Consider the following 23204-nt stretch of genomic DNA (forward strand, 5'->3'; position numbering starts at 1 on the left):
GAATGATAAAAAAAATTGTTATTCGAGTCAATTTTCAATTTGCTTTTATTTATATAGCATCAATAACACAACAAACTGTCTCAAGAAGCTTCACAAAAAAACCTGTGTAAATCATTATAAATTAAATATCTTTAGGTTTTTGGGCCAAGGAGGACTGTTACCCTGGGTCAGCCTGACCTGACGTATTAGCTGATTGATTAACCTGCCTCACCGGCTAATTAAGTGTTGATTCCAGTATTTGGATCATTGGATGTAGAGCAGTTGCACAACTACCAACACTAAACCACAATGTAGGTGTTGAGGTGTTGAAGAGGCAGATTGATGGAAACAACTTACGGTATATATCTTGTTTTGGAGAATAATTAGGACCTTTATTAAACCTCTGTCTTTGATAATTATTGTAATTGATCTGAGACTTATTTTCAGCAAAGACCATTTGAGTTAATTTCTTTATAAACGTGGGAATAAGTGTGAATTTACATTGTCCTTGTTGCTGATTTCCTGCTCCAGCTCTAGTGTTGACTTCATGAATCTTAGTTCTGTTAAGGTGCATCCATTTTTTGGTTTAATTATAGTTTCACTGCAGTTAATCCAGGGTTAATCCAGGAGGCTCTGGATATTGAATGATAGTTTCACATAAATATAGGTCAGCGTTTATTTCTGGGAAAGTTTCTGTATCTTCTGGGTTAGTTTAACCAGGACACACAGTCCTGCTGAATCTAGTTTACACACATTTCAGTTGATTCGATCTTTCTTCTCTTTCACAGGTGACTAAGGGTCGTGCCAAGGAGTCCTACCTTTTTTCTCCACCCATCTTCACTTCTCTACTCTATTCCTCCTCTCTATTTTTCCTTTCTTTCCCCTCCTCTCTCTTTCCATCTCTCTGTCTGTGATGCCGGGTTGTGGGTGAGTGTTTGCCAGTGACCAGACTGAAGCTGGGGAAGTTAAAGGTGGTGCGGCGGCAGCTGCTGCAAAGGTAACAGTAATAGCAGATTTCTGTTGGTTTTGAGAACATCCACCACGATCTTAACAGAAAATTACCTTTTAAATAAACACAGCAGTATCTTTTCAGTACCCATGGTGTTTGTCCTCTAGTATGACGGCCTTCACTCTGTCTGTACTGAAACATTCTCACTTTTCTCTGACTGTGGGCAGCTTTAATGCACCATCTAAACTGGGCTATTTTCCCATTCTACCGACATTGGTGTGGGTGTGTTATTATTATTATGAAACAGTCCGGCTCAGGCCTTTTCTGGTTGGAGCTTCTATGTTCTCCCTGTGTCTGCGTGGGTTTTCTCCAGGTCGTCCAGTTTCCTCCCACCTCCAAGGACACGCTCGTTAGGTTAATTGGTGATTCTAAATTGAACCTTAGGTGTGAATGTGAATGGTTGTTTGTCTCTAGACTGGCGACCTGTCTGGGAGTATCCCTCCGCCTCCTCCTGCCCGATGACAGCTGGGATAGGCTCCAGCAACACTAGTGAGGATTAGTGGGGTAGTAGAAGATGAGATGAGATCGGATAAATCTAAATCCCATGGGGAACGAATGCAACCCACCAGAGGGTCCAATCTGGCCCGTGGGACGAAGTTGCAAAGTGCAAAAATTACATTGAAGAGATTAAGTGTAACTGCTTTTCCTTGGTTGTGTATATAATACAACACTGAGACCTAGAACTATACAGAAATTGCACTTTCCTAAAGAAAATTGATCTATATCAGTTGTCATGATTTAAAACTCTTCCAATTCACCTATCAAATGCTTTAAATTTTCACATCTTTTGTGAGTCAAGCTTCAGGAGAGCCATTTTTTGCATTTTGTTGACCCCACTTATAAATGGTTTGTCGTCATACATCATTTTCTGCTTGACTGTAACAGGTATGAACACCAGCCGTTTGTCTCCTGCCTGGCCGGCCTCTACGGTTGCCAATGGAGACGGTACCAAAGAGCCCGGGCGCAGCCGGGCGAGTGCTGCTGCAGCAAGGTAAACACATGCACACAGCACCATCCACATCCTGCGTGTTGAGTTTGGTGAGTTTGCTGATTTTGCACAGAGTATTGATTCCCTAGACACTTTAGTCCGTCTTGCTGACTCAAAACAACTCAGCAACTACTTTTCTATAAAAAATGTATATATATACTCTGTCAGCTGGTATCAAAATACACTGCGTCCACGTGCTCTTTGTAATTTGAACGACTTCCTGTGTATCTGCCAGATGGCGAAGCTTCAAGGAGTTTCTGCTCCAACTGTGACTATAAATCCTATTACCCTGGAAATCTTAAGTTTACTGTTGAACCTTAATTTCACTCTAAATCCTCAACCTTTACCCCCAAAGCTTCTTTAAGTGTAAATACCCTAAGCACTTTAGTATCGCACCACAAACAGACACTTTTTTTTTGTGAATAACTTGTGCTTTCTTTGAGTAGGAACGGATCTTTTCATAAGACAAACTTGTGTGTTACAGGTGGAGTGCGGCAGCTTTGGCCTCCTGATCCTCACCTTCTTCCTGAGTTTTGTTTTCCTCTACTTCTGGAGCGAAGCACAGAACGACTACAATGACTTTGACTGGTGGGTCTCACACACCACACACTGAAATATAGACACACATTAGTTGTAGTTTGTTGTAATTTTTGTAGAGATTTGTACGTTCTAGCACAGTTAGAAGGAGTATAGTTGTTTCTCTACGAACTAATCCGTTTTTCCTACTCTTTGAATACAACTTTATCTGGTCATTATGCAAAATAGAAGCTTCTTTAGGGGTCATATATGCTGCTGATGGCTTTTTGTTGTTGTTTTTTTATACATCTTCAGGTTTAATTTTGGGACTCTTGGCTTCTGGTTCCCCTGGTCTCTGGTGTTGCTGGTCGTTGCAGCCGCTCTCTTCACGTACATCGCTCTACTACTGGTATGCGCTGATTGCAGCCTCTGTGGAACCTCTGTGAAAGCAAACAAAAACATGTCTCTAGTACATTCAGAGGTCACATTATTCTTTCTGCTGGCTGAGAATTATTGCCAGGTCAAATCCCTGGAGCTACTGAGAAAACATTTGTTTTTGTTCTTGCCAGAGTTAAGATGCTGAATTGAGTCAAGTTGACCCAGTTTGACTGTTGGGAGTGTAAGAAAACAGAATTTTGTTTTCCTTTCCTGAACAGAGTGTTTGATGAGACACATGCACACGACTCCCTCGGCTCTTCCAGCACTTTGTGTGACATTTGTCTGAAATTTGTCTGCCTCTCTGGGTTCGACAAGTATTATGTAACAGTCATATAATAGACACAGATCACAGAAACGAGATATGTTCTTTCTCATTAGCATGAGGATCAGCTGAAGATCTGTTTGGTAATTCAAGTTTTATTCAGGATACATCAAGAGTTCATTACATTACAGATACATTTAATGATGATTTATGTCTAAATGAAATAGAAAAAATGGTGTTCTTGATATTTCAAACAATAATAAAACCCTTACCATCGTTCAGGTGCTGGCGGTGTGTCTGCTTTCTGAGGGTCAGAGGCTGTACCTTCACTGGAGCCACAAGGTATTCACACAGTGATATGATAGGGAATGAATAATTATATTTTTAGAGTAGAGTCTCTTATCTTCTCTGTCCTCTGTCCTGCGGCGTTTGTGTTAGACTGGGATCGTGGTGACGCTGGTGTTCTCCGTCATAGCGACGGCCGTCCTGTCTGACCTCTGGAGCAAAGAATGGAAGACGCTCCTCCTCTCTCTGCAGGTCAGCCATGCCTGACATTGCAGTAATGATTACCAATACGTTTGGCTGTTTCTGTTGTTCTCACCCAGACTGTAATTTGTGTTTTTACATGTAGAGTGACATGTCTTCTCATGTTTAGGTGACGGCACCTTTCCTCCACGTGGCTGCAGTCTCACTAATGGCCGTTCTCTCCTGGCCGATAGCGCTGCACTTCTTCCGCATGAACAAGAGACGTAAGTTTTAAGCTGATCAGTTTTTTTGCCTTTGAGCCTAATATTGTACTTAGACTTGTAAAGACTTAACACTTCACACACAAGCTGCAGCATTTACAGATGGGAAATGAAAAAGGCATCTTCCTCGGACACTACTACTATGATGAGGAGAATGAGGAGGTTACCCGTTCAGTTATAATAGTAGCACTAACCAGTAAAGCTATTCTTCAGCACAGTGACGCATTTTTTTATTTTTTTATTTATTTTTTTACAACTGTAAATCTCCCTCGATTTCCTCTTATTAGAAAATCTGTCTAGTTATTACACTCTTTGGGATTCTTTCTGCCCCTTCATTTCTGTCGTCTTTCTCCGAATGGCTCTGACCTCCGTGTCTCTGCGTCTCTCTACTCTCTTTCGTCTCCATGGGTACTGTCCCCTGTCGCCATGGTGATTCAGCGGGTAGAGCAATGCTGAGTCATGACGGGGGTCTCACCTGGCAGGAGACAAGGCAGAGACGGATTTGTCAAAGCACAGAGCGTAATAGAGACAAACTTACACCCGAGCCCAGTTAGAGACGTGGAGCCACTGGAGTTTATATCACCAGGTTTTCAACAGTTGATTGTTGATTTTTTCGGGGGATTTGTGATTTTTCTGTGTTATAGTTATGAGCCAGATAAAACAGCTGAGTTGTGCTGGGACCTCACCATTACAATCTACTTTTGATACCATCGGGTGCTTCTTTATATTCTCCCTTTGCTGTGGTGATGTACATGTGTTCACCAAGACAACATGACGTCATGTTGAATGTGGTTTGAAGTGTACCAGGCAGGCATCAGTCTGTCTGTCTGTCTGTCTGTCTGTCTGTCTGTCTGTCTGTCTGTCTGTCTGTCTGTCTGTCTGTCTGATGTCTGTCTGTCTGTCTGTCTGTCTGTCTGTCTGTCTGTCTGATGTCCATATGCCTACTGTTGAGCACCAGACCCCCTTGTTAATCCTGTCAGAAAAGATTTAAAGTATAGTAACCTGACTATGTTCTGATTTCTGATGTAAGACACTCTTGAAATCTTACACTGTTTATTGTGTGTTTATTGTTTTTCTTATTTCAAGGTTCAAGATTTTTATTGTCATTGAAAAACATGAGGTTCACTGAGGTCCAGTCACAGCACAATAGAAATTATTATTATAATTATTGCACAAAACAACAAATGAACCAAACAATCTTTAAGCAGTACAATTACTGTAATGTGAGTATTAATAAATATATGTGTAACTGTATAGATATTGCACATAAGAGGGTTATTGGGTTTGTTTGTTTTTTGGAAACAGAGCTACTTATCACACTCTGATGTATAGATTGCATAACATGCTGCTGGCTGTTGCTAACCATAAGTATTTGGTTGTATCCTTTGTACTGAAGCACAATGTCTGGTTGTAATTTGATAAACCATATTCTAACCCACTTGTAGCATAAATAAAACAAAACCCTTTTGGTCTTGTAAGAATATAACTTTGGAAAAAAGCCAACTAATGACTAATGACATTACATCCTGTGAGCATCTTAACGGGACATGTTGCTCCTGGGTTATTTGTCCCATATACAGATGAATATATTTGTGTTATTGTCTCATATAGTGCGTCAGGTGGCTGTCCTGGGTCTCTACCTGTCTGTGCTGTTCTCCCTCTACCTGGTCCCTCTGGGGATGTACTCGCCCTGCATCAAAGAGGCCGGAGCCCTGGGCCCTGCTCCCACACTCATAGGACACAGAGGAGCTCCGATGGTAAGACCGAGTAATTTATTGATTATTTACAATCAAACCCATATTTCCATGTCCTGCAAATGCTTATATTGTGTGAATGTGTGTGTGTGTAGCTTGCTCCTGAAAATACAGTAATGTCGTTTGAGAAGGCAGTGGAGGCCGGAGGAGAAGGACTGGAGACGGATGTCACCATCAGGTATGAGCTGTTGTCACCTGTGTTTACATCTTGTTTTATATTATATTTTATTATTTTATGTGGCTAGTGGTTATAAGCTGTGTATCCCTGTGACAACTCACTTTTCAGAGGTGTAGAAAACTTAATCATGACCAATGCTGTGTGTTTCTGTGATGAATAATAATGATTAAAAGGAAGTAACATAGATGTACAGGAATGTGGGAAACTGAAGCCCAGATGTTCAGACTTTATGTTATCATACTGTTTTATCAAGGAGGGATTTGAGGCTTCCTCTTATTTGGCAGGAGATTTGTTTGGACAGTGTGAAACTCCCTGAGATGTCTGCGATGTTTGGTCTAAAGCTGTGAGAGTTGGAGACGCTGCATGTCATTTTTCACATTCATAGTCACTGAGTCATGATAAGTTTGACAAAGGTTTCAAGGTGATTGAAACTGTGTCTGTGTCTTGACCCTAATGATACAGATCAGATGGTTGCGTGCTACTCAGAGCTAATCCAGTTAGCCTTTAGCTCAGGGCCTTTAGTTCACGATTCCACAGCCTGAAAACAGTCGGATTAGCAGCATGACAGGACTTGACATTAGTATATTAGTAGTGACCCAGGTGAGTCTGGTGGTGCTTTGTGTGTGTGGTCGACATGAATGATTACAGCTACTTGACAGTTCCTGTGTGATTAAGCTGTCAGGGGTTCTGTGAGGTGATCTGTTCATGTGTATTGTTGAGGATGTACATGACTGATGCCGCTTGTGTGACTAATTGAGACGACAGGCTCCTTGTTTTTGTGTGTGTTCATGAATAAGATGGATGACTTTATGAGAGCCGGAGCTAATGTTGATGTTTGGCGGCTGGTGTTTTGATCTGTGAGCAGTTGTAAAATGAAATGCTTTGTTGTGGTTTTAATTGCTCTCTTCTCTCCTGCCCTCATTTCTTTTCCTTTCATCTAATGTTTGTGTCCCACACGTCACGTTCTCATCCCTGAATGTTTTCTCATCCCTGTTTGCAGCTATGATGGTGTTCCCTTCCTGATGCACGACTCCACCCTGAAGAGGACGACTAATGTCGCTGAGGTTTTCCCGAATCGAACGCACCTCGATGCCTCCTTGTTCACCTGGGCCGAGCTACAGCAGCTTAATGCTGGCGACTGGTTCTTATCGGTGCGGACAACAAACACGCTGCACAACATATTTTAGTGGACAACAGAAGTTAATATTGATCTTAATAGAAACTCTGAGTTCTCTTAATTTTTTCAGTCAGTACATTACATAAAAACTTAGATTCATATGTGTCATACGCTCTACGATACTAAGTTAACTACTGATACGTTTATAATAACAGGGTGAAGCCATTTCACAGTTTATTCTCATCTATGAATTCTCAGAAAGACTAAACATTTCTGTTTCTCCTCTTGAAGAGGGACCCGTTCGGGACCGTGTCTTCTCTGTCGGAGGCCGACCGCTCCCAGGCTCAGAACCAGTCCGTTCCCTCGCTGGCTCAGTTTCTGGAGGTAGCGGCCCGAAGCGGCAGATTAGTCTTGTTTGACCTGCGCCGGCCACCGTACGGACATCCGTACAGCCAGTCATACATCAACACCACCCTGCAGGTCATACAGGCCCACATCAACTCCTCCCAGGTACATGTGAAAAAGGTGGATGTACATGTAACACTGTCATATACTGTGTATTTCTGGCTACTGTTGCTACTGTAAGTTTGTAAGTAGTGTCTTTGTCCTGTTCGTTGTGCGTCTGTGTTTGCAGGTGTTGTGGCTGCCGTCTGAAGACAGGGAGCTGGTCCAGGCTGTGAACCCGGAGCTGCAGCAGACGTCCGGGGAAAAGGCTTCGATACAGGAGCTGACAGACGGTCACATCACCAGACTGAACCTGCACTACAGCACCATGTCTCAGCAGCAGATCTGGTAAATGATTGTGATTATTTGAAATGATAAACATCACGAATAAAAAATATATTCAGGCAAATTTGAGACAAAGATTTCCAGCAAGCACAAATACAACACAACATCTGTATTTGATCATGCAACGAGGAAAACATAATAACAAGTAAAGCTGCTTTGAAAGGTATTACCTAAAATTAAATATTATAACTCATTTGTATTTTCACCGTCCATAACAAAGCCTGAAAACCCCTAAAAATATTTATGTAACGTCAGAGACAGTACATCCAACTCTCAGTTACGTAATAACCTAATCATCTATAAACAGCCCTATTTATAGCTACGGGACGAATGTGACATTTCACTGTGAACTTTTCAAATTGTCTCTCCTGTGTGTTGTTACGCAATTGGAGACACTCATGACCACCACATCCTCAGTGACTCCATCCTGTTTGTCTGACGAGGGAAAGGGCAGGAGGGAGAATGAAAGGGTTCAGGAGGAGGAGGAGGAGGAATGAAGGGAGGGAAGTGGGGTTAAAGAGGATGTGATCGGTGTTATAGGAAGGGAGAGAAACGCGGTGGAGGAGGCAGAGACCAATATAACTGATGACGACGAGAGAGTCTTTTAGGTGTTGCGAGGGAAACGAGTGGGAGAAACTTGTTCATAAACGAAAGCTGTCGGAGGACAAAGAAAACGTTGGGAAAACATGGTTGAGTGAGTCACACACTGGGGTGGTTCATGACACAACAACTAGTTTCACCCTGTTACTGTAACATTCAACCGAGAGATGAACATCTCAGTGTCACCAGCCTCCAGATGGTTTCACTGTGAGGTAACAGTTGTGTTGTCATCTGTGGTTATTGTGATCATCATGAGTGTTACGTTACATTTTTACAGGGAGACTTTACAGTGTAAAACCTTTTAGTAATTCATGCCAGTTTTAATTTACATTTAAATTGTACATACCAGATCACCTACTACCAATAATTTAAAACTTATTAAATGAACAAGTAATTATAGTAAAATCCTGTATGTGCTCACTGCTGTACGTCCATATATTGGCTGTGGCAGAGGTTATTTAAGTGGCCGTAAAGCCGGGAGTCTTAAAATGAAAATTGAACAACCTGTTTTGAATTAATACTCAGTGAAATGTCACAACTGTGATGTTATACAACTTCTGGCAAACAGTAATTCCCTTAAATCAGCTTTTATCTTAGCGGAGACGTCTCTAAAGTTGTTGCTCACTCTTTCTGCTCTTTCTGTGCTCGTTTTTTATTTGTTTTTCATTGGTATTTCTGGTCACATGATGCTCGTTCGATGGATGTTGATGTTTATATTGAGGAAGTGAAGCTCTGTCTCAGAATCCCGTTGATCACAATGAGTTTTGTCGATAGGAAACTATATTCCTGCAGTACTTATTTCCAAGGTTAGTTAGGTAGTTAGTAAAAGCAAGGTGTTGAGTCTCTGTGGACGCCCTTCTTGTCCTTCTCACTGTCCTCTCTGTCTCATTGTCTCTCCGCGTACAGTAAATACCAGTCAGTGAACATCAGCACTAACCTGTATGTGATCAGTCAGCCGTGGCTCTACACTCTGGCCTGGTGTGCAGGAGCACAGTCTGTCACCACCAACTCCATCCACATCCTGTCCAACATCGACAAGCCCCTCTTCCTCATGGTGAGCTGATGTTATGTTTGGTAAAGATCGTGGTTCATTCAGGACGTTACTGGGACGTTCCCCTAGAAACTGGATTAAAACCAGAACTGTGTCCGTAGCTGATTAAAAAATGATCGTGATTGAAGCTTTATGCATTTACATGGTCAACATCTAGAATGTGCTCGTATCCCGTGTGACTTATTTCAGTGAGTGGGAGGGAAAAATGTTCCGTCTCTTCCGTGGATCCTGTGGGTGTTTGAAGATGATTACGTCTGGCCTTTGTGTTACATAAAGATTATCTCACCACCTGTCGGCTGATGAAGATTTTTAGTGTTCAAGCACTTTACGGCCACTAAGTGAAAAATAATAATTTTTGTTTCAGGAAACATAATCTTTTGTCTTGCCTGTGTCTCCTTCTAGACTCCAGAGGAATACAGTCTGATGTGGATCCTCACTGATGTGGTGTCGGCCTTCCTCATCATTGCAGTTTTCATATTCCACTGGTACTAACACACACTCACACACACACACACACACACACACACACACACACACACACACACACACACCTCTCATAATTAGGTTTCCTGTTTAATTGGAGCGTCTGGTGCTGGGGCGGTGAAGCTGTGCAGGACTGAGTCATCCCTGCTGCTCATGTGGTTTTATTATTGATATCTGATCTGAGACGACGCTATGAACACGACAACGTGAGGAAAAGTTGTGGAAAATGTCTTTTTTGATTAACGTAGCAGTGCAGAATAAAGAGTTTGAGAAGTTGAGACGATGAAGATAACGATGAGGATTTTCTGGTCCTTACTGTTGATTTGTTTTCCATTAATAAGCAACACATCTGGACTTCCTGTCAGTAGCTATAAGACTTTACCTTCCGACATCGCTGGCAGCTTTTTGTACAAACTACATTTGTAGTTGACACAGTGTGAGTCGGTGAGATTTGTCCTTTCCTGTTCACCACATGAGGCTTTTCAGCGTGACCTCATCTGTGGTTTTTTACTTTTTTCTTATTTTTGTAACGTCCCTTTCATCATGGACCTCAACACTCACCTGGACCGTGTCTGAAACACACGTGTCAAACACATCAAAGCTGGTTGCAGGGCCACATGTGCCATGTGTCTCAAACCCAGAATCACACCTGGTCATTTTTTTCTCCTGCTCTGATCCGTCTGTTCGGTTTATTCTTTGTCACAGGTGGAGAGAGAGAGGTCTGCCTTTCTGGTCCGGCAGCCGAGAGACTCACGAGAACGGACCCTACAGCAAGTTCAGGACAGGTACGAGGACATTTTTTATTTTATTTTTTTTGACTCTTCTGTTTGTACAGCTGTGTTTGTTTTTTTCATTTAATCTCATGTGTTCATCCTGGTTGATATTAGCTGTGAGGTGAAGCGTAGAAGCTGATTTGTGATGTTACATAAACTATTAGAGAATAGTTATTGTCATGACTTTTATCAACATCTCATCCGCTTTATTTGGTGACCACATGTAGTTGGTACTGGATTGTTCTGAGCGATATCTGTTTAATTCCTATTAATCAGTACAGAGTTACAGTTAACTGGAGCTTCAACGGAGAAACTGCTCTGTGTTATGAAAAAGGTCTTGATTACAAAGAGCTGGAAGCTACATTGTATCTTGTATGATGCAAACAGAAGCTTGACCACAAAATGTTTGGTGGTGGAAAGTTTATCTGGAGTCTCTCTCTGTTAAACATCTGCTGAGCCAATCAAATAATTTGGATGTGACTTTATGCAGTGATGGAACAGTAATAGCAGCAAAGAAACACGCCCCATAATTAAATCAAATGATCGTATTTCTTAAATTATTCAGTATTCATATATATATATATAGCTCGTGCTAATATGAGCCAAGACGAGTACTTTAGTGTTAACATCTTTGCATGCAGTGATGTCCTGCTGTGTGTCTGTGTGTCTGTGTGTCGTGTTGTGTATCAGACTCTTCAGAGATCATCTGTGTTCGCTGGAGCCCCGTCCACTCTGACCCTTCAGCTGGAGCCTTTGTCTCCCTCCCCCTGGTCTTCAACCCATGACTCCCTGCATGCCAACCCCACATGTTCATCCCTCCAGGAAGCTTGTATGACCCATGAACCCTGTTTGTACCCCACACCTCCCTGTGTTTCCTGTAGAAAACCGGAGCTTTACAGAACTGAGTGGCTGTAATTAGATAAAATGACACCTTATTGAATAATTAGAGCTTGTACACTTCTTAAGTGTACACATGTGCATGCACCACGTCTTTTCTGTCTTTTTATCTCACCTATACATCCAGAGATGCGTCGCCGTCTTACACCTGCTTATTTTACTGTGTGCTTTTAAACCTTAATTCACCTGTTTGCAGACCTCACCCTCTCATTTACACTCAGATCTTCTTTCCTCCAGCCTTTCTAACCTCTGATTCCTCTCAGCTCGTTACAGCATAAACTCTAAACTGTTTGACCGTTTGTTCCCTTTGCAGAGCTGAGCGACGTGTGGTCCATCTCCAGCGTCAACGTCCGGCCCGACCTCCGGAGCACGCCCAGTTCCCCCAGCACCCCTCACCTGCCCACCATCACGGAGGAGTGACGGGGGAGGGAGAGGGAGACAGGGAGGCACAGAGAGGGGGAGAGAGGCAGGAAGGAAAGGTACATGAACAGAGAGACGTTTTATAGACAGAGCTTTCTTATCTTAAACTTCTGTCAGTCATATAAGTTTTTCATGACTAAATTATCAACAGTGAAAATAAATATTTGTTTTTTTGGTTATTTGGTTTGATGACGAGGGTTGATGGCACGCGCATAGACGTACAGAAAAGGTCCTTTAGATGAGGGCGATAAAACCAGACTGAGCGGAAAGAGAACGGACAATGTTTAGGTCAGTCAGCAACAGCAAAGGCTTTTTCTCTCTCCACTTCCTCTCTCATCCTCTCTCCGTCCGTGGGCCGACTTCTGGCTGGAGCTGAACTTTTGAACCAAACCTCATCCGCTGGTCTCCCATCAGAGACTCTGGACGCCACCACCCACTCCCACTCATGGGAGACGAGGACGCTCATCACAGGACCAGAGGCCGACATGCTTGAAAAACATTTTCATCTTTAATCATTCACCACCAGCTGAGCTCAACAAACGCAAGAAGCTTAACCTCACGAATGAAAGAAGAAAATAACGAACACATTCTGCTGCTGTGACGCACGAGTCACGTTCGCTCTTTCCATCTTGTTTTTTTAGTTGATGAAGACCAAATGTTTGTCCGAGAGGGAACAGCGGATCTCTGAATGTTGGTGAAACCTGTCGGTTCAGAGCAGGAGAAATCTGGACAGCGACTAAACAGACTGAATAAGTTATCGTCGAGATATATACTTTTTACTTTTTAGCTGTACAGAGATCAGGTGCATCAGACCAAACCTTAAACCATGTCTTAAATTTTAATCTGTGTGTGTCTGTGCGTGGTTGGACGCGGTGGATGATCTGTGCACCGCTGGACTGACAGAGTGAATGTAAACCCGAGGCTTGAGAAGCTGTTGTCAGTAAGTATTTATGTTTGTACTAAAGTGAATGTATTATTAAGTGAGGCCACGTCTCTCAAACGTACGAGGATCGTCTCGTCTGGGAGTCACTGGAAGTTTGGCAACGGATTTGTGCCAAATATAGTACGAGTTGAACAAAAAGATGCTTTTGAGAAACTAGACCTTGGCGTCTTTTTAAAAGACGTCTTCTTTTACTCAGATATACGCACACTGCTTTCTGGAATCGTGACTATTTACTCGATCTGTGTGAGTTTGTCGTCACTTAAACTGGGTCTAGATTCTGAACGCAGAGCGTCTGAGCTTTTCAGGGGTGAAATCCATGAAGTTAGGGGCCTTGATTTTCTGAGTTTCCAGTTACTGCAAAGATGAAGGAGGACACGCTGCAGTAAGTGCCATTAAAAAAAAAACTAATCACCCAGCTAAATAAATATACAGAACTTATTTTAAAATATAACAGTGGGTTCTGACCAGGGGTGGGAACTTAAAACTGGTTCAGAGAGTTTTTACAATCCTTTTGAGTTGTTTGCTCCCCACATTATTGACTCTGCTAAACTTAATTCCTGCTTCTGCTACAACACGACGTCCCACTCTGAGCTGCGTTAATCAGGAAAAAAAACAGCGCAGATACGAGCAAAACCTTAAGTTCCAAGAATAAATGTGAAAAGCATTTTCAGGAGGAGATTGTGTTCTGACAGATGAGAAAACTGTGCAGGAATATTATTTGTCACACACATCTCTGATCAGACGGAATTAAATTAATAAGCGTTAATTGCCAAAGCTATTGATGTTGATAAAGTCTAATCAGAATCAGTTTAACGCCATTTAATGGGCTGTCGACATTTAATCTAATCTAGAATCAAAGCTAAATAAAAGACTGGTCAGATAAATCAAGTCACGTTAATTGAAAGTCCTTCTGAAAGCTCAACTTAATATATTGTAATATGGACGCATTCATTTAGTTTTACTCTTGTTCTGTTCCTGTTGAGAATATAGTTGCTGATCCGTTGGTCTTTTAGTCTTTAGCTGCAGTTAGAAACCACTAGAAACCCTATTTATTCTATTGAATAAGACCGTAAGGCCGATCACTCTTAGTGAGCAGGTCTGGTAGTGACATACAGGACTGTGATGGTTTCCCTTTGGAGATCCATCGCATTTCAAGCCTTGCATGTGTTTGGATTTATCCACCTTTTGTTTTAAAGCTGCTTTCTCCGAGTGAAACTCCAGCCACCAGTCGTTTCACTTCAGACGCCTCAGCTCACGTAGACTGTAAATCATGTCTGTAAATATATTTTTTTAAATCATAATATCCTGGCATCCAGAGAGACGTCTGTAAAGCAGCCGGTCAGAGAACCTTAATAAACCAGAACTGTAGGCGAAGCCTGACGACTTAACGTGGACGACGTGTTTTTAATCAAAATTTGTCAAAACAAATCGACTGCGGTTTTATATTTATTGGAGATAGCAGATAGTTTTCACATGCAGGTGACCTGTGCATGCTGCTGTGCATGGTAGAGGTGACGCAAGTAAACTTTAATTAGTGCATAAATGAAAATCTAGAGGAAAAAGCATAAAGGATATTTTTTCTATTCCGAGGAAGCAAATGACAGCAGATACAAAAGCCCGTTCCATCAAGTCCTTCTCATAGTTTAATCTCATCCCACTTTGATCTAAACTGTTCGATGCATGAAAAAGATTTTCTCGTTTCTCAGCAAAACTAAAGAGCAAAGCTGTGGTGTTTTCATTTACTGAGCCAGTTGTCATCAGCACAAAAATACTGTATCTGCTTCGCTGTCTTGATCCACTGTAGTAACTACAATAGTTTTTTTTTTTTTTTTTTTACAAGGTCCGTGCCCATAAGTGAGGTTATGAATGTTCCTTCACCGGTAGCTATAGTCCAGCTTTGAGGCAAAGTGAAGCTGTTTTAGATTCGACTGGACTCTGGTTCGTGTGGTCGGCTTGTTCACTGAGACGTTGCCTGTTCTTTAAATGTGACTTTTATTGAGAATCCTCGGTGACGCCAGGATCCATCTGTTGTACAAGTAACGAGATGTTTTAAGCCAAAACACTGGGTCTCTAAAATCAGACCGTATACGTTAGAGTGCAACTAGTGCAAGTTGTGTCCATAGTCCTTCAACAATGAGCTCATTGTTTCTGTTGTTGCTAAAAAAAAGACCCATGGTACAATAGAATAATATAAATGAGGTTAATAGTCCAGCTTTGATTCACTGTAGCTTTCTGTGCTGTAATGAACGGCTGTTTTATTTTATAGAAGAATTTCCAATTTAATTTTCTTTTCTTTTTTTCTTTTTCTTTTTAAGTTCTCTGATTATAAATGCTGCTGTCATCTGATATTAAAATATTAGAAAAGTATCTCTGTGTTTTTATGCCTGAAGTGTTGAGACAGAGTTGGATCCACTAACTAAGCAGAACTCGAGGGTTTCATTTAGAAAAATATGATATTCATTTATATAGAGTCAAAACAAGTTTATTAAATGTATTTTACAAAAGCAAGAACACTCATTACGCAGAGGATGAAAACACTGCAGGACGTCAACGAAGAGAGAAGTAATGACCTTAAAACACAGGTTTAGATTAGAAACACGAAATGATTGGCACAGTTAAAAAATCAGCCCACAAACAAAAGCCCAGTACAGGTAAACGTATGAAGCACAAATTACAAACAAGTTCCTAAAAGTAGTAACATCTGAGGATTAAATGGTCACATATTGTTCATTTAATGTGGTTTGTTCTGAAAGAGATGAACTAACTAACGACAGATCAGAAAAACGTGATCTATGCTATTACTGAAAAACAACAGGTCTGTTTTTAATGCAGCTTAAACGGAGGTAAAGTTACTGTGTTTAATGTGTTTAAAATGTTCAGAATGATCATCTGGTTTTACAGCAGGAATTCAGGAAAAACTTCTGGAAAAACTGGTGAGTGTTTTACTTTTTCTATATAACTACAGGTTAATTTTATTTTCAAGTCTCAGAAATTTTCTTAAGAATTATCTGGACTTTCGACCAAGTAAAAAAAAAAATGATGTATGTTAAAAAAAATGTAGAAAGAAGCTTGTGAAACTCTCCTGTTCTGTTTGATTTGATTTTGATTGTTCATCTAATTTTCGTTTCAGACTCAGATCCAGGTCCTTTTATCTTGAAGCTTGTTTGGAGGTATGTGTTTAACAGATCCTCCATGTTTATTCAGACTGACTCCGCAAAAAGGACAATTCATGCAACCGTGTGGAAAAATAATATACAACATGGAAACACAATGATAAAAAAAAATGTAGAAATATACATGAAGCCAAACCACAAACTTCAACATGTATGAAGACACTTGACATTAATATATTTCCTCATATTTAAGCAGAAAATCCTTCCAGTGACGATGACATGAAGAAAAACAGTAAATGTGGCCCCTGGAGGATTCTGGGTAATGTAGTCACAACTGTGATGAAGCATGAATAATGTAAAACTAAACACAAACAGCTGATAGTGAACAACATAAAACAATTAGGTATTAGACAACAATATTGAACTCTTACACACAGATCAGGTCATAAATAATCTAGAGTTTTAAATAAAAATACAGTGTAAATCTACTAAAACATCTTGGTTATTTAAATATAAATATCGTTTATATGGGAAGAAATAACTGAAACACAAAACCTTTTGACTTTATTAGGATTTCAAGACGTGAGAATTTACACAAAATTATTATTATTATTATTTTTAAAAACTATTCAGGGTTTCTTCTGGTCTTACGTTCACAATGACTATAAGCTCAGTACTTTACTAGCAGTAACAGTACATTTACTAAGCAGTTATAAAAGAACTAATATATGCAAGTTTGTGTAACTTCCCATTGCTGCTTATGGCAAAGTATAAAATATCCTTAAAAACATACGAAGGCCTTTTTATGAGGATGTTAAGACTTTTTAATGACATTTGGCTCCAAATGATCAAAGCGGACGACTCTTAGAAGCTCGTCAGGATTTCTGCATTATTAATGAGAGCGAATCAAAAGAAAGAAAAATGGAAAATCAGTATTTATCTACAGTTATTTATTAAATATTTATCGACAGTTGTATTATAGCATTAAAGCCTAATGATGTGAGTGGGTTGTTGTTGTGGCTGAATTAAAATAAATCCACTGTCTGAATGTAATTCTCTGTGAATTAAAGACCTTGGTGACATTTTAACAGTGTCTCTGTTTAGTAGCTTAGCATGCTAACCCCTGTTAGCACAGTAACACGGTAAAATGCTTGTATTTAAAATCCAGTCAGTGTCGTCTCTGTTAAGTAGCACTAGCAGGTCCGTCCCAAACCAGGAGGAGGAAGGTTTCAGAGGTAGTCGTCCTCGCTGGACGGCTCGTCCTCGTCGTAGCGGTGGAGGAGGTTATAGTTGCTGGGGCCTTCGCCGGGGTCGTCGCTGCTCGTGGCCGAACTCCCCGTGACCCTGGACCCCGCTGAGCTGGAGGAAGGAGTGCGGCTCATCCTCCACAGCTGGTGGGCGAAGGTTCGCCCCCAGCTGCAGTAATGGCCGACCGGCCGCAACAGGCGGACGAGCTCGGCCGCCTCCTGCCAGTAACAAGTTCACTTGCTGTGGCCGCGGCCGGAGCGCTTGTTCATGGTGGTGAGCATCTGGCTGATGTAGGAGGTCAGCAGGTCGTCCATCTTGTAGCCCTGCAGGTAAGAACACGTGCACGGTCACAGTAAAACCGACTTCATCATGTACATCATCAGCAGGAATGTGACCTGATTGGTTTTAATCATCGTTATCATTAAAATAAATAAAAAATTGGCCTTTGTTTTCCTTCTTGCAGACGAGACGTTCTGTTCCACTCACACACAACAGCCACAAGACGTCATGTCCTGAATAAAACTCTAATAAATTAGATACTAAGTCCAGCATTGGAATGAGAAATTTCAGAAAGCTTAATTTCTTTTATGCCAGTGCAGGTTCTTGAAAACATAATGTGGCTACAGTATATATTATAATTTTTCTTTTAGGTATCTCATAGTTCTTTATTATTGTGTATATCCTGAAATTGTGTATATTCTGTTAGTACTATACGTATGAAATGATCACTGGTACCACACTGTTTTTGAATACGGTAAAATTTAAATAAAAAGATACAGATTTTTTTATTTTATTTTTAAAAAGACCACGTTACTTACCAATCTCCGTGATTAAAACCAGCGAAAGTTTTTAAATGTTGCTTGATAAATAAAGGCCATCATCCTCCTCCTCCTCTTCTCCTCTTCTTCTCCTCTCCTCCTGCTCCCTCTCCTCCCTCCTTCTCCTCCTTCCTTCTCCTCCCTCTCCTCCTCCTCTCTCTCCTCCCTCCTCCTCCTCCTTCTTCTCTCCTCCTTTTCTCCTCCCCCTCCTCCTCTTCTTCTCCTCTCCTCCTCCTCTCTCTCTCTCCTCTCTCTCCTCCCTCCTCCTCCTCCTTCTTCTCTCCTCCTTCTCTCCTCCCCCTCCTCCTCCTCTTCTCCTCCTCCTCCTCTTCTTCTCCTCTCCTCCTCCTCTTCCTCCTCCTCCTCCTTCTTCTCTCTTCCTCCCTCTCCTCCCCCTCCTCCTCCTCTTCTCCTCCTCTTCTCCTCCTCCTCCTCTTCTCCTCCTCCTCCTCTCTCTCCTCCCTCCTCCTCCTCCTCTCTCCTCCCTTCTTCTCCTCCTTCCTTCTCCTCCCTCTCCTCCTCCTCTCTGTCCTCCTCTTCTTCTTCCTCCTCTCCTCCTCCTCCTCCTCCTCTCTCTCCTCCTCCTCCTCCTCCCTCCTTCTCTCTCCTCCTCTCCTCCCTCTCCTCCTCTCTCCTCTCTCCTCCTCCTCTCTCTCCCTCCTCCTCTCCTTCTCCTCTCCTCTCCTCCTCTCCTCTCCTCCCTCCTCCTCCTCTCCTCCTCCTTCTCCTCTCTCTCCTCCCCTCCTCCTCCTCCTCCCTCCTCCTCCTCTCTCTCCTCCTCCTCCTCCTCTCCCTCCTCTCTCCTCCTCCTCCTCCTCCTCCTCCTCCTCCTCCTCTCTCCTCCTCTCCCTCCTCTCTCTCCTCCTCCTCCTCCTCCTCCTCCTCTCTCTCTCCTCCTCTCCTCCTCCTCCTCCTCTCCTCCTCTCTCTCCTCCTCTCCTCTCTCCTCCTCCTCTTCCTCTCCTCTTCTCCTTCTCTCCCCCCTCCTCCTCCTTTTCTCCTCCTCCTCCTCCTCTTCTTCTCCTCAACCCCCCCCACACACACACACACTTATTCTCTCTCTGACTCTTCTCATTCCTCCACCTTTGTCTTTTTTCTCTCTACAATAACACGTAAATGTATATAATGCCTGGTTTTACTGTTTAGACTTAGTCTAAGTTTATGTTTCTATGTCTGGAGACATTTATATTTATAAGCATCACTCACTTCTTTACGTGAACACTTGTTTGTTGTAATATAGCTTTTTTTATATATATATTTTGATATTTTTATATTCTATTCTTTTTTTTAGTCCACCTATATGTGCACTGTTTGTAATGTTGACTTATCTTATCTTTACTTCCTCCAGGGACAATTTGGAAAGTTGACTTTTTTATTGCTATAGTCATTTGCATATACTTTGAATTGTTTTTATTTTTTGGTTATTTGTTATGTGAGAATTTACAGCATCTCCTTTTAAACTGGACCCACCAGCGACGTCTCACACAGCAGTTTGCTTCCTCGGACCAGGTTCCCGATGGTGATGTGGAAGTAGGTGTTTCCACTGCTCCAGTTGGAAATCTTGGTGAAGGGATGTGTGGTCAGTATGTCCTGCACAGATACACGGAAAGAGATAAAGTATGTACGAGTGCAGCATCGTGGTAAAGTAAGAGCAGTAGTTATTTCTACAGAAACACAAACCTTTGTCTTGGGGTCGATGAGACTGACTCCATGTTTGTTGATGGCGATTAGCAGGATCTCTGGGTAGTTGGGTTCTGTGGTTTGCTGAAGATATTAAGAGATTTATGTTGTGATGGCGTCTAAATATCCACTGATCACATCGTATATATGTGATATATGAGAAACAGTAGGTTTACAGGTGGTGTATGTACCTTGACCTCAAAGAAGGCGGAGCCAAATGTCGGCCATTTGTAGATGATCTTCAGAAACATCAGTTTGGCTTCTTCCCTGGATTTACCGGCCTGCTTGTTGAAGTATGCAACCACGGACTGAAACCAAAAACTATTGTTAAATACTCATCAGCGTTAAGAATTCAGTGCAGGTAAAGTGTTGCAAATGTGGTGAAATGAGAAAGCAGATCTCTTTAACATGTATGACTCTACTGTACAAACTAAAAAGAAGAAGAGATTTTGTGAAAGCTTGTTTTCTTATTTACTCTCTTCCAGTCATCGGGAGACATCTGGCGAACGAGGTCCTGGGGAACCAGCTCCTGAAGCATCTTGGGAATTGTAGGAAAGTGGGATTTGTCATCCTCGAACTTGACGCGATAGATGAGAGCTGCGAGCTGGAAAACCTCCTCCCGTGAACACTTGTGGTAGCCACGCAGGTATTTAGGCAGCTCCTGATTAAAGGTAAAGAGATGTTATTAATCAAAAATATGAATCAGAATTTCAACACGAGCAAATTCCTAAATATCCTTCTCTGACCTGGTAGTAGTGGAAGATGGAGTCAGCGAAGGAGTCCTTCCCTGGTACCGTGTTGGTCCACAGCTTCTTCATGAAAAACACCTGATAGGTAAGAGAGGGAACGATTCCTGCAGGAGTGTGAAATATGAAGATTTATTATTATACTTCAAAAAGAGGCTGAGCTAACCTATAAATCTAATAATAAATCTGCTCCAAGTGCAGAAATGTGATCCTGTAAACACTTGACATCTTCACGTACTCACAACTACTCAACAATCGCTTGTATAAAGTTTCCTTCTGACCCTGTTTCTTAAGTCTTCTTCTTCCCTAAGTGGTTCTGATAAGTTCAATATGAGGTTTATTTGCCTGTTACACGAATTTAATGAACCTTTTAACTGTTGTATGACAGGAAATGGTCGATGCTTTTACGACTTAACAAAACTCAAACAAAACGCTGGACTCGGCTTCACTGAAAAATCTGTACAAACCGTCTTTAGCCGGACGAGACTTCTTGATCCAGTCCGTCAAATGTCTGACGAAGTCAAAGAAGAAGTCCCCCTCTGGCACACTGATCACCTGAAGACACACTCAGATTAGCTTAATGTGTGATTATCAAGAAAACATATAAAACGATAAAATATTCAGCTGTAAGAACATAAATAAGTGGATCCCAGCGTCCTCAGACCGGGATGAGACTTTTTGTTTTCACACTGAATGTTTGAGAAACTATCCTCGTCCTCTGACCTTGTCTGAGATCTTGACAAAGAGGCTGAAACCTTCAGGAGATTTAAGCAGAAGTCTGGTTGAAATGTTCTGGCAGAAATCCTTGGCTTTGGTGCTGGACTCCACCTCGAACGCCTGCAGGTTTGACACCAACAACAACAACAATCTCACTTTCACAAGTTTTTTTTTTTGTTGTTGTTGTTGATGATTAGAGGAAACTGACGGGTTTCGTGTGTCGTACCTCGTCTGTATCATCGGGGAAGTAAACTTTGTGGAAGATCTGCGTGGTTTTATGTTGGATGGCCTCCACTTCCACCAGGTGAGGGGGATACTTCCTGGATCCGTTACTGTCATTAACGTCAGGACATAACAGGAGGTTAGGACAGTTTCTACCTGATTTTACATCAGTCTATGAAGGAAGGAAGTCTGTTCCTGATAAATTCAGCCTCCTGCTCCATCTCACTAACACAGCTACCGATTAAGAGTCTGAGATTGAGTGAATTTGTACCGTAGAGCTTTGTGCAGCCTCTGTATGCAGTCTCCAGAGAGCGGGTGGTGTCTCTTGGACTGGAGGAAGCGTTGGATGTGCGGCAGCAGCACGTTACTCGGGGGAAACAGACCAGTGCACAACCACAGCAGCTCCCAGCCTTTCTCCTCACTGTACCTGCAGCAGCAGCACAGAAAAATCACCTTCAGCAAGTTCCTGCCTCCAAATACTGAGATTCAGATATGAACTCCTTCACGCACTTGACGTGGTTGTCGGTGAGCTGTTTGATGATCTGACAGAAGATCTCGTCCTTCAGCGGCTCGGCCTTCAGCGCCCCCTCGAAGATCTGGTCCGTCAGCTCGTTGACCGAGCGCGTCCGCTTGGACGGGTAGTCGCCCATGTACTTCATCATAGGTGGGATCAACGGTCAAGGAGTCGAAACTACCTGTTCAGCTTTAAAAACAAAACACTGGATCTGAAGTGGTGTGAAGGATATCGATGAAGGCCATGCAGGCCTCCTGAGCCAGCTCCTCGTGGTTCACCACCTTCTTCAGCAGCGGCTGTTTGAGCGGCTCTCGGGTGCAGCTCCACATCTTGTCCTTCCCGCGATTCTTGGTGACCATCACTCGGCTCAGGGTGTGTTTGGGGGGAGGCCTGAAAGGAAGCGGCTCAGATCCGTCACACCTCCTGCAAAAACGTGTCTGAATGAATGTTGTTTGTGATGTTTACCTGAAGTAGTCGTAGGAGAACTCCTCCAGCGTGTAGGGCTTCGCTCGGTCGTCCGTCTCAGGCAGGACGATCTGAGAGACACGAACCGACTCCTGGCGCTGATCTGGCGTCATCGTCACCAGAGCCTGAGAGTTTGGGAGTTTAATAGAAAGATCATCCGCCCTTTAATCTTAGATTTCGAGGAGGTCGATCAGTTCGTGAGTTTAATTTGTCTCCTCACCACTATGTCTTTCTGAGGCCGGGTCACGGTGGGCAGGACGTAGACGCAGTCCGCCGGGAAGTCTCCTCTCTGATTGGTCCGTTCGTTGATGCCGTGGGCCCAGCCAGAGTTCAGGACCTGCTCACCGGTGTCCTGGTCCAACAAGATCAGGTCTCCCTTCATGAAGCTCAGGAACGTCGAGCCCCCGCCAGCTGGAGAAACAAAAAGAAATGGTTTCACTTTGAGTTGAAATAATCCAAAGCATGAGTCAAGCCTTTTAACCTACTGGGGTCTGGGTTGTCCTGCAGCGCCACCACAAACTTGGACCTCTTCCTCAGGCCTTCCAGGAAGGTCACCACCAGGTCTCGGATGTCCTCTGCGTTGTTGGAGGTGAAGGTGTAATCTTCTCCTTTGATGGTCGCCAACGTGAAACTCTGACCCTGCAGCTTTCCTCCTCTGAACCAACAACAACATAATAATGACGATGATGATCTCATCTGACGCAATTACCTGACCAACGATTGGAAACAGAAAAATCTC

At 42.5% G+C, this 23204-nt stretch overlaps 2 protein-coding genes across 4 annotated transcripts in view; one reads left to right on the forward strand and one right to left on the reverse strand.

The window, feature by feature from the left end:
• Positions 1-771: 771 nt before the first annotated feature.
• Positions 772-15310, forward strand: gdpd4a (glycerophosphodiester phosphodiesterase domain containing 4a; the record flags this gene model as incomplete). Its single annotated transcript, XM_047595049.1, is given in 17 exon segments — positions 772-915; positions 918-976; positions 1874-1979; positions 2461-2564; positions 2808-2901; positions 3475-3534; positions 3631-3729; positions 3848-3941; positions 5550-5695; positions 5788-5870; positions 6871-7021; positions 7279-7497; positions 7622-7779; positions 9283-9430; positions 9830-9912; positions 10616-10695; positions 11894-15310. Coding segments are annotated over 17 exon segments (1935 nt in total), but the record flags the coding sequence as incomplete, so codon positions are not given.
• A 100-nt stretch (positions 15311-15410) lies between these two features.
• The window catches only part of myo7aa (myosin VIIAa), a 38429-nt gene continuing 30635 nt past the window's right edge, over positions 15411-23204 (reverse strand). For all 3 annotated transcript variants that reach the window (XM_047594107.1, XM_047594105.1, XM_047594106.1), the window contains 15 exons: positions 22951-23120; positions 22686-22876; positions 22466-22590; positions 22233-22390; positions 21997-22150; positions 21758-21913; positions 21491-21596; positions 21271-21384; positions 21015-21102; positions 20548-20654; positions 20277-20462; positions 19993-20109; positions 19802-19885; positions 19592-19711; positions 15411-17627 (listed from right to left, as the gene is read on the reverse strand). In XM_047594107.1, coding sequence (XP_047450063.1) covers positions 17538-17627; positions 19592-19711; positions 19802-19885; positions 19993-20109; positions 20277-20462; positions 20548-20654; positions 21015-21102; positions 21271-21384; positions 21491-21596; positions 21758-21913; positions 21997-22150; positions 22233-22390; positions 22466-22590; positions 22686-22876; positions 22951-23120 — 1966 coding nt within the window. In that variant the 3' untranslated portion in view covers positions 15411-17537. The remainder of the gene's footprint in view (positions 17628-19591; positions 19712-19801; positions 19886-19992; positions 20110-20276; positions 20463-20547; positions 20655-21014; positions 21103-21270; positions 21385-21490; positions 21597-21757; positions 21914-21996; positions 22151-22232; positions 22391-22465; positions 22591-22685; positions 22877-22950; positions 23121-23204) is intronic.

This window comes from Mugil cephalus, chromosome 9 (assembly GCF_022458985.1).
Source record: "Mugil cephalus isolate CIBA_MC_2020 chromosome 9, CIBA_Mcephalus_1.1, whole genome shotgun sequence".
Classification (NCBI taxonomy): Eukaryota; Metazoa; Chordata; class Actinopteri; order Mugiliformes; family Mugilidae; genus Mugil; species Mugil cephalus.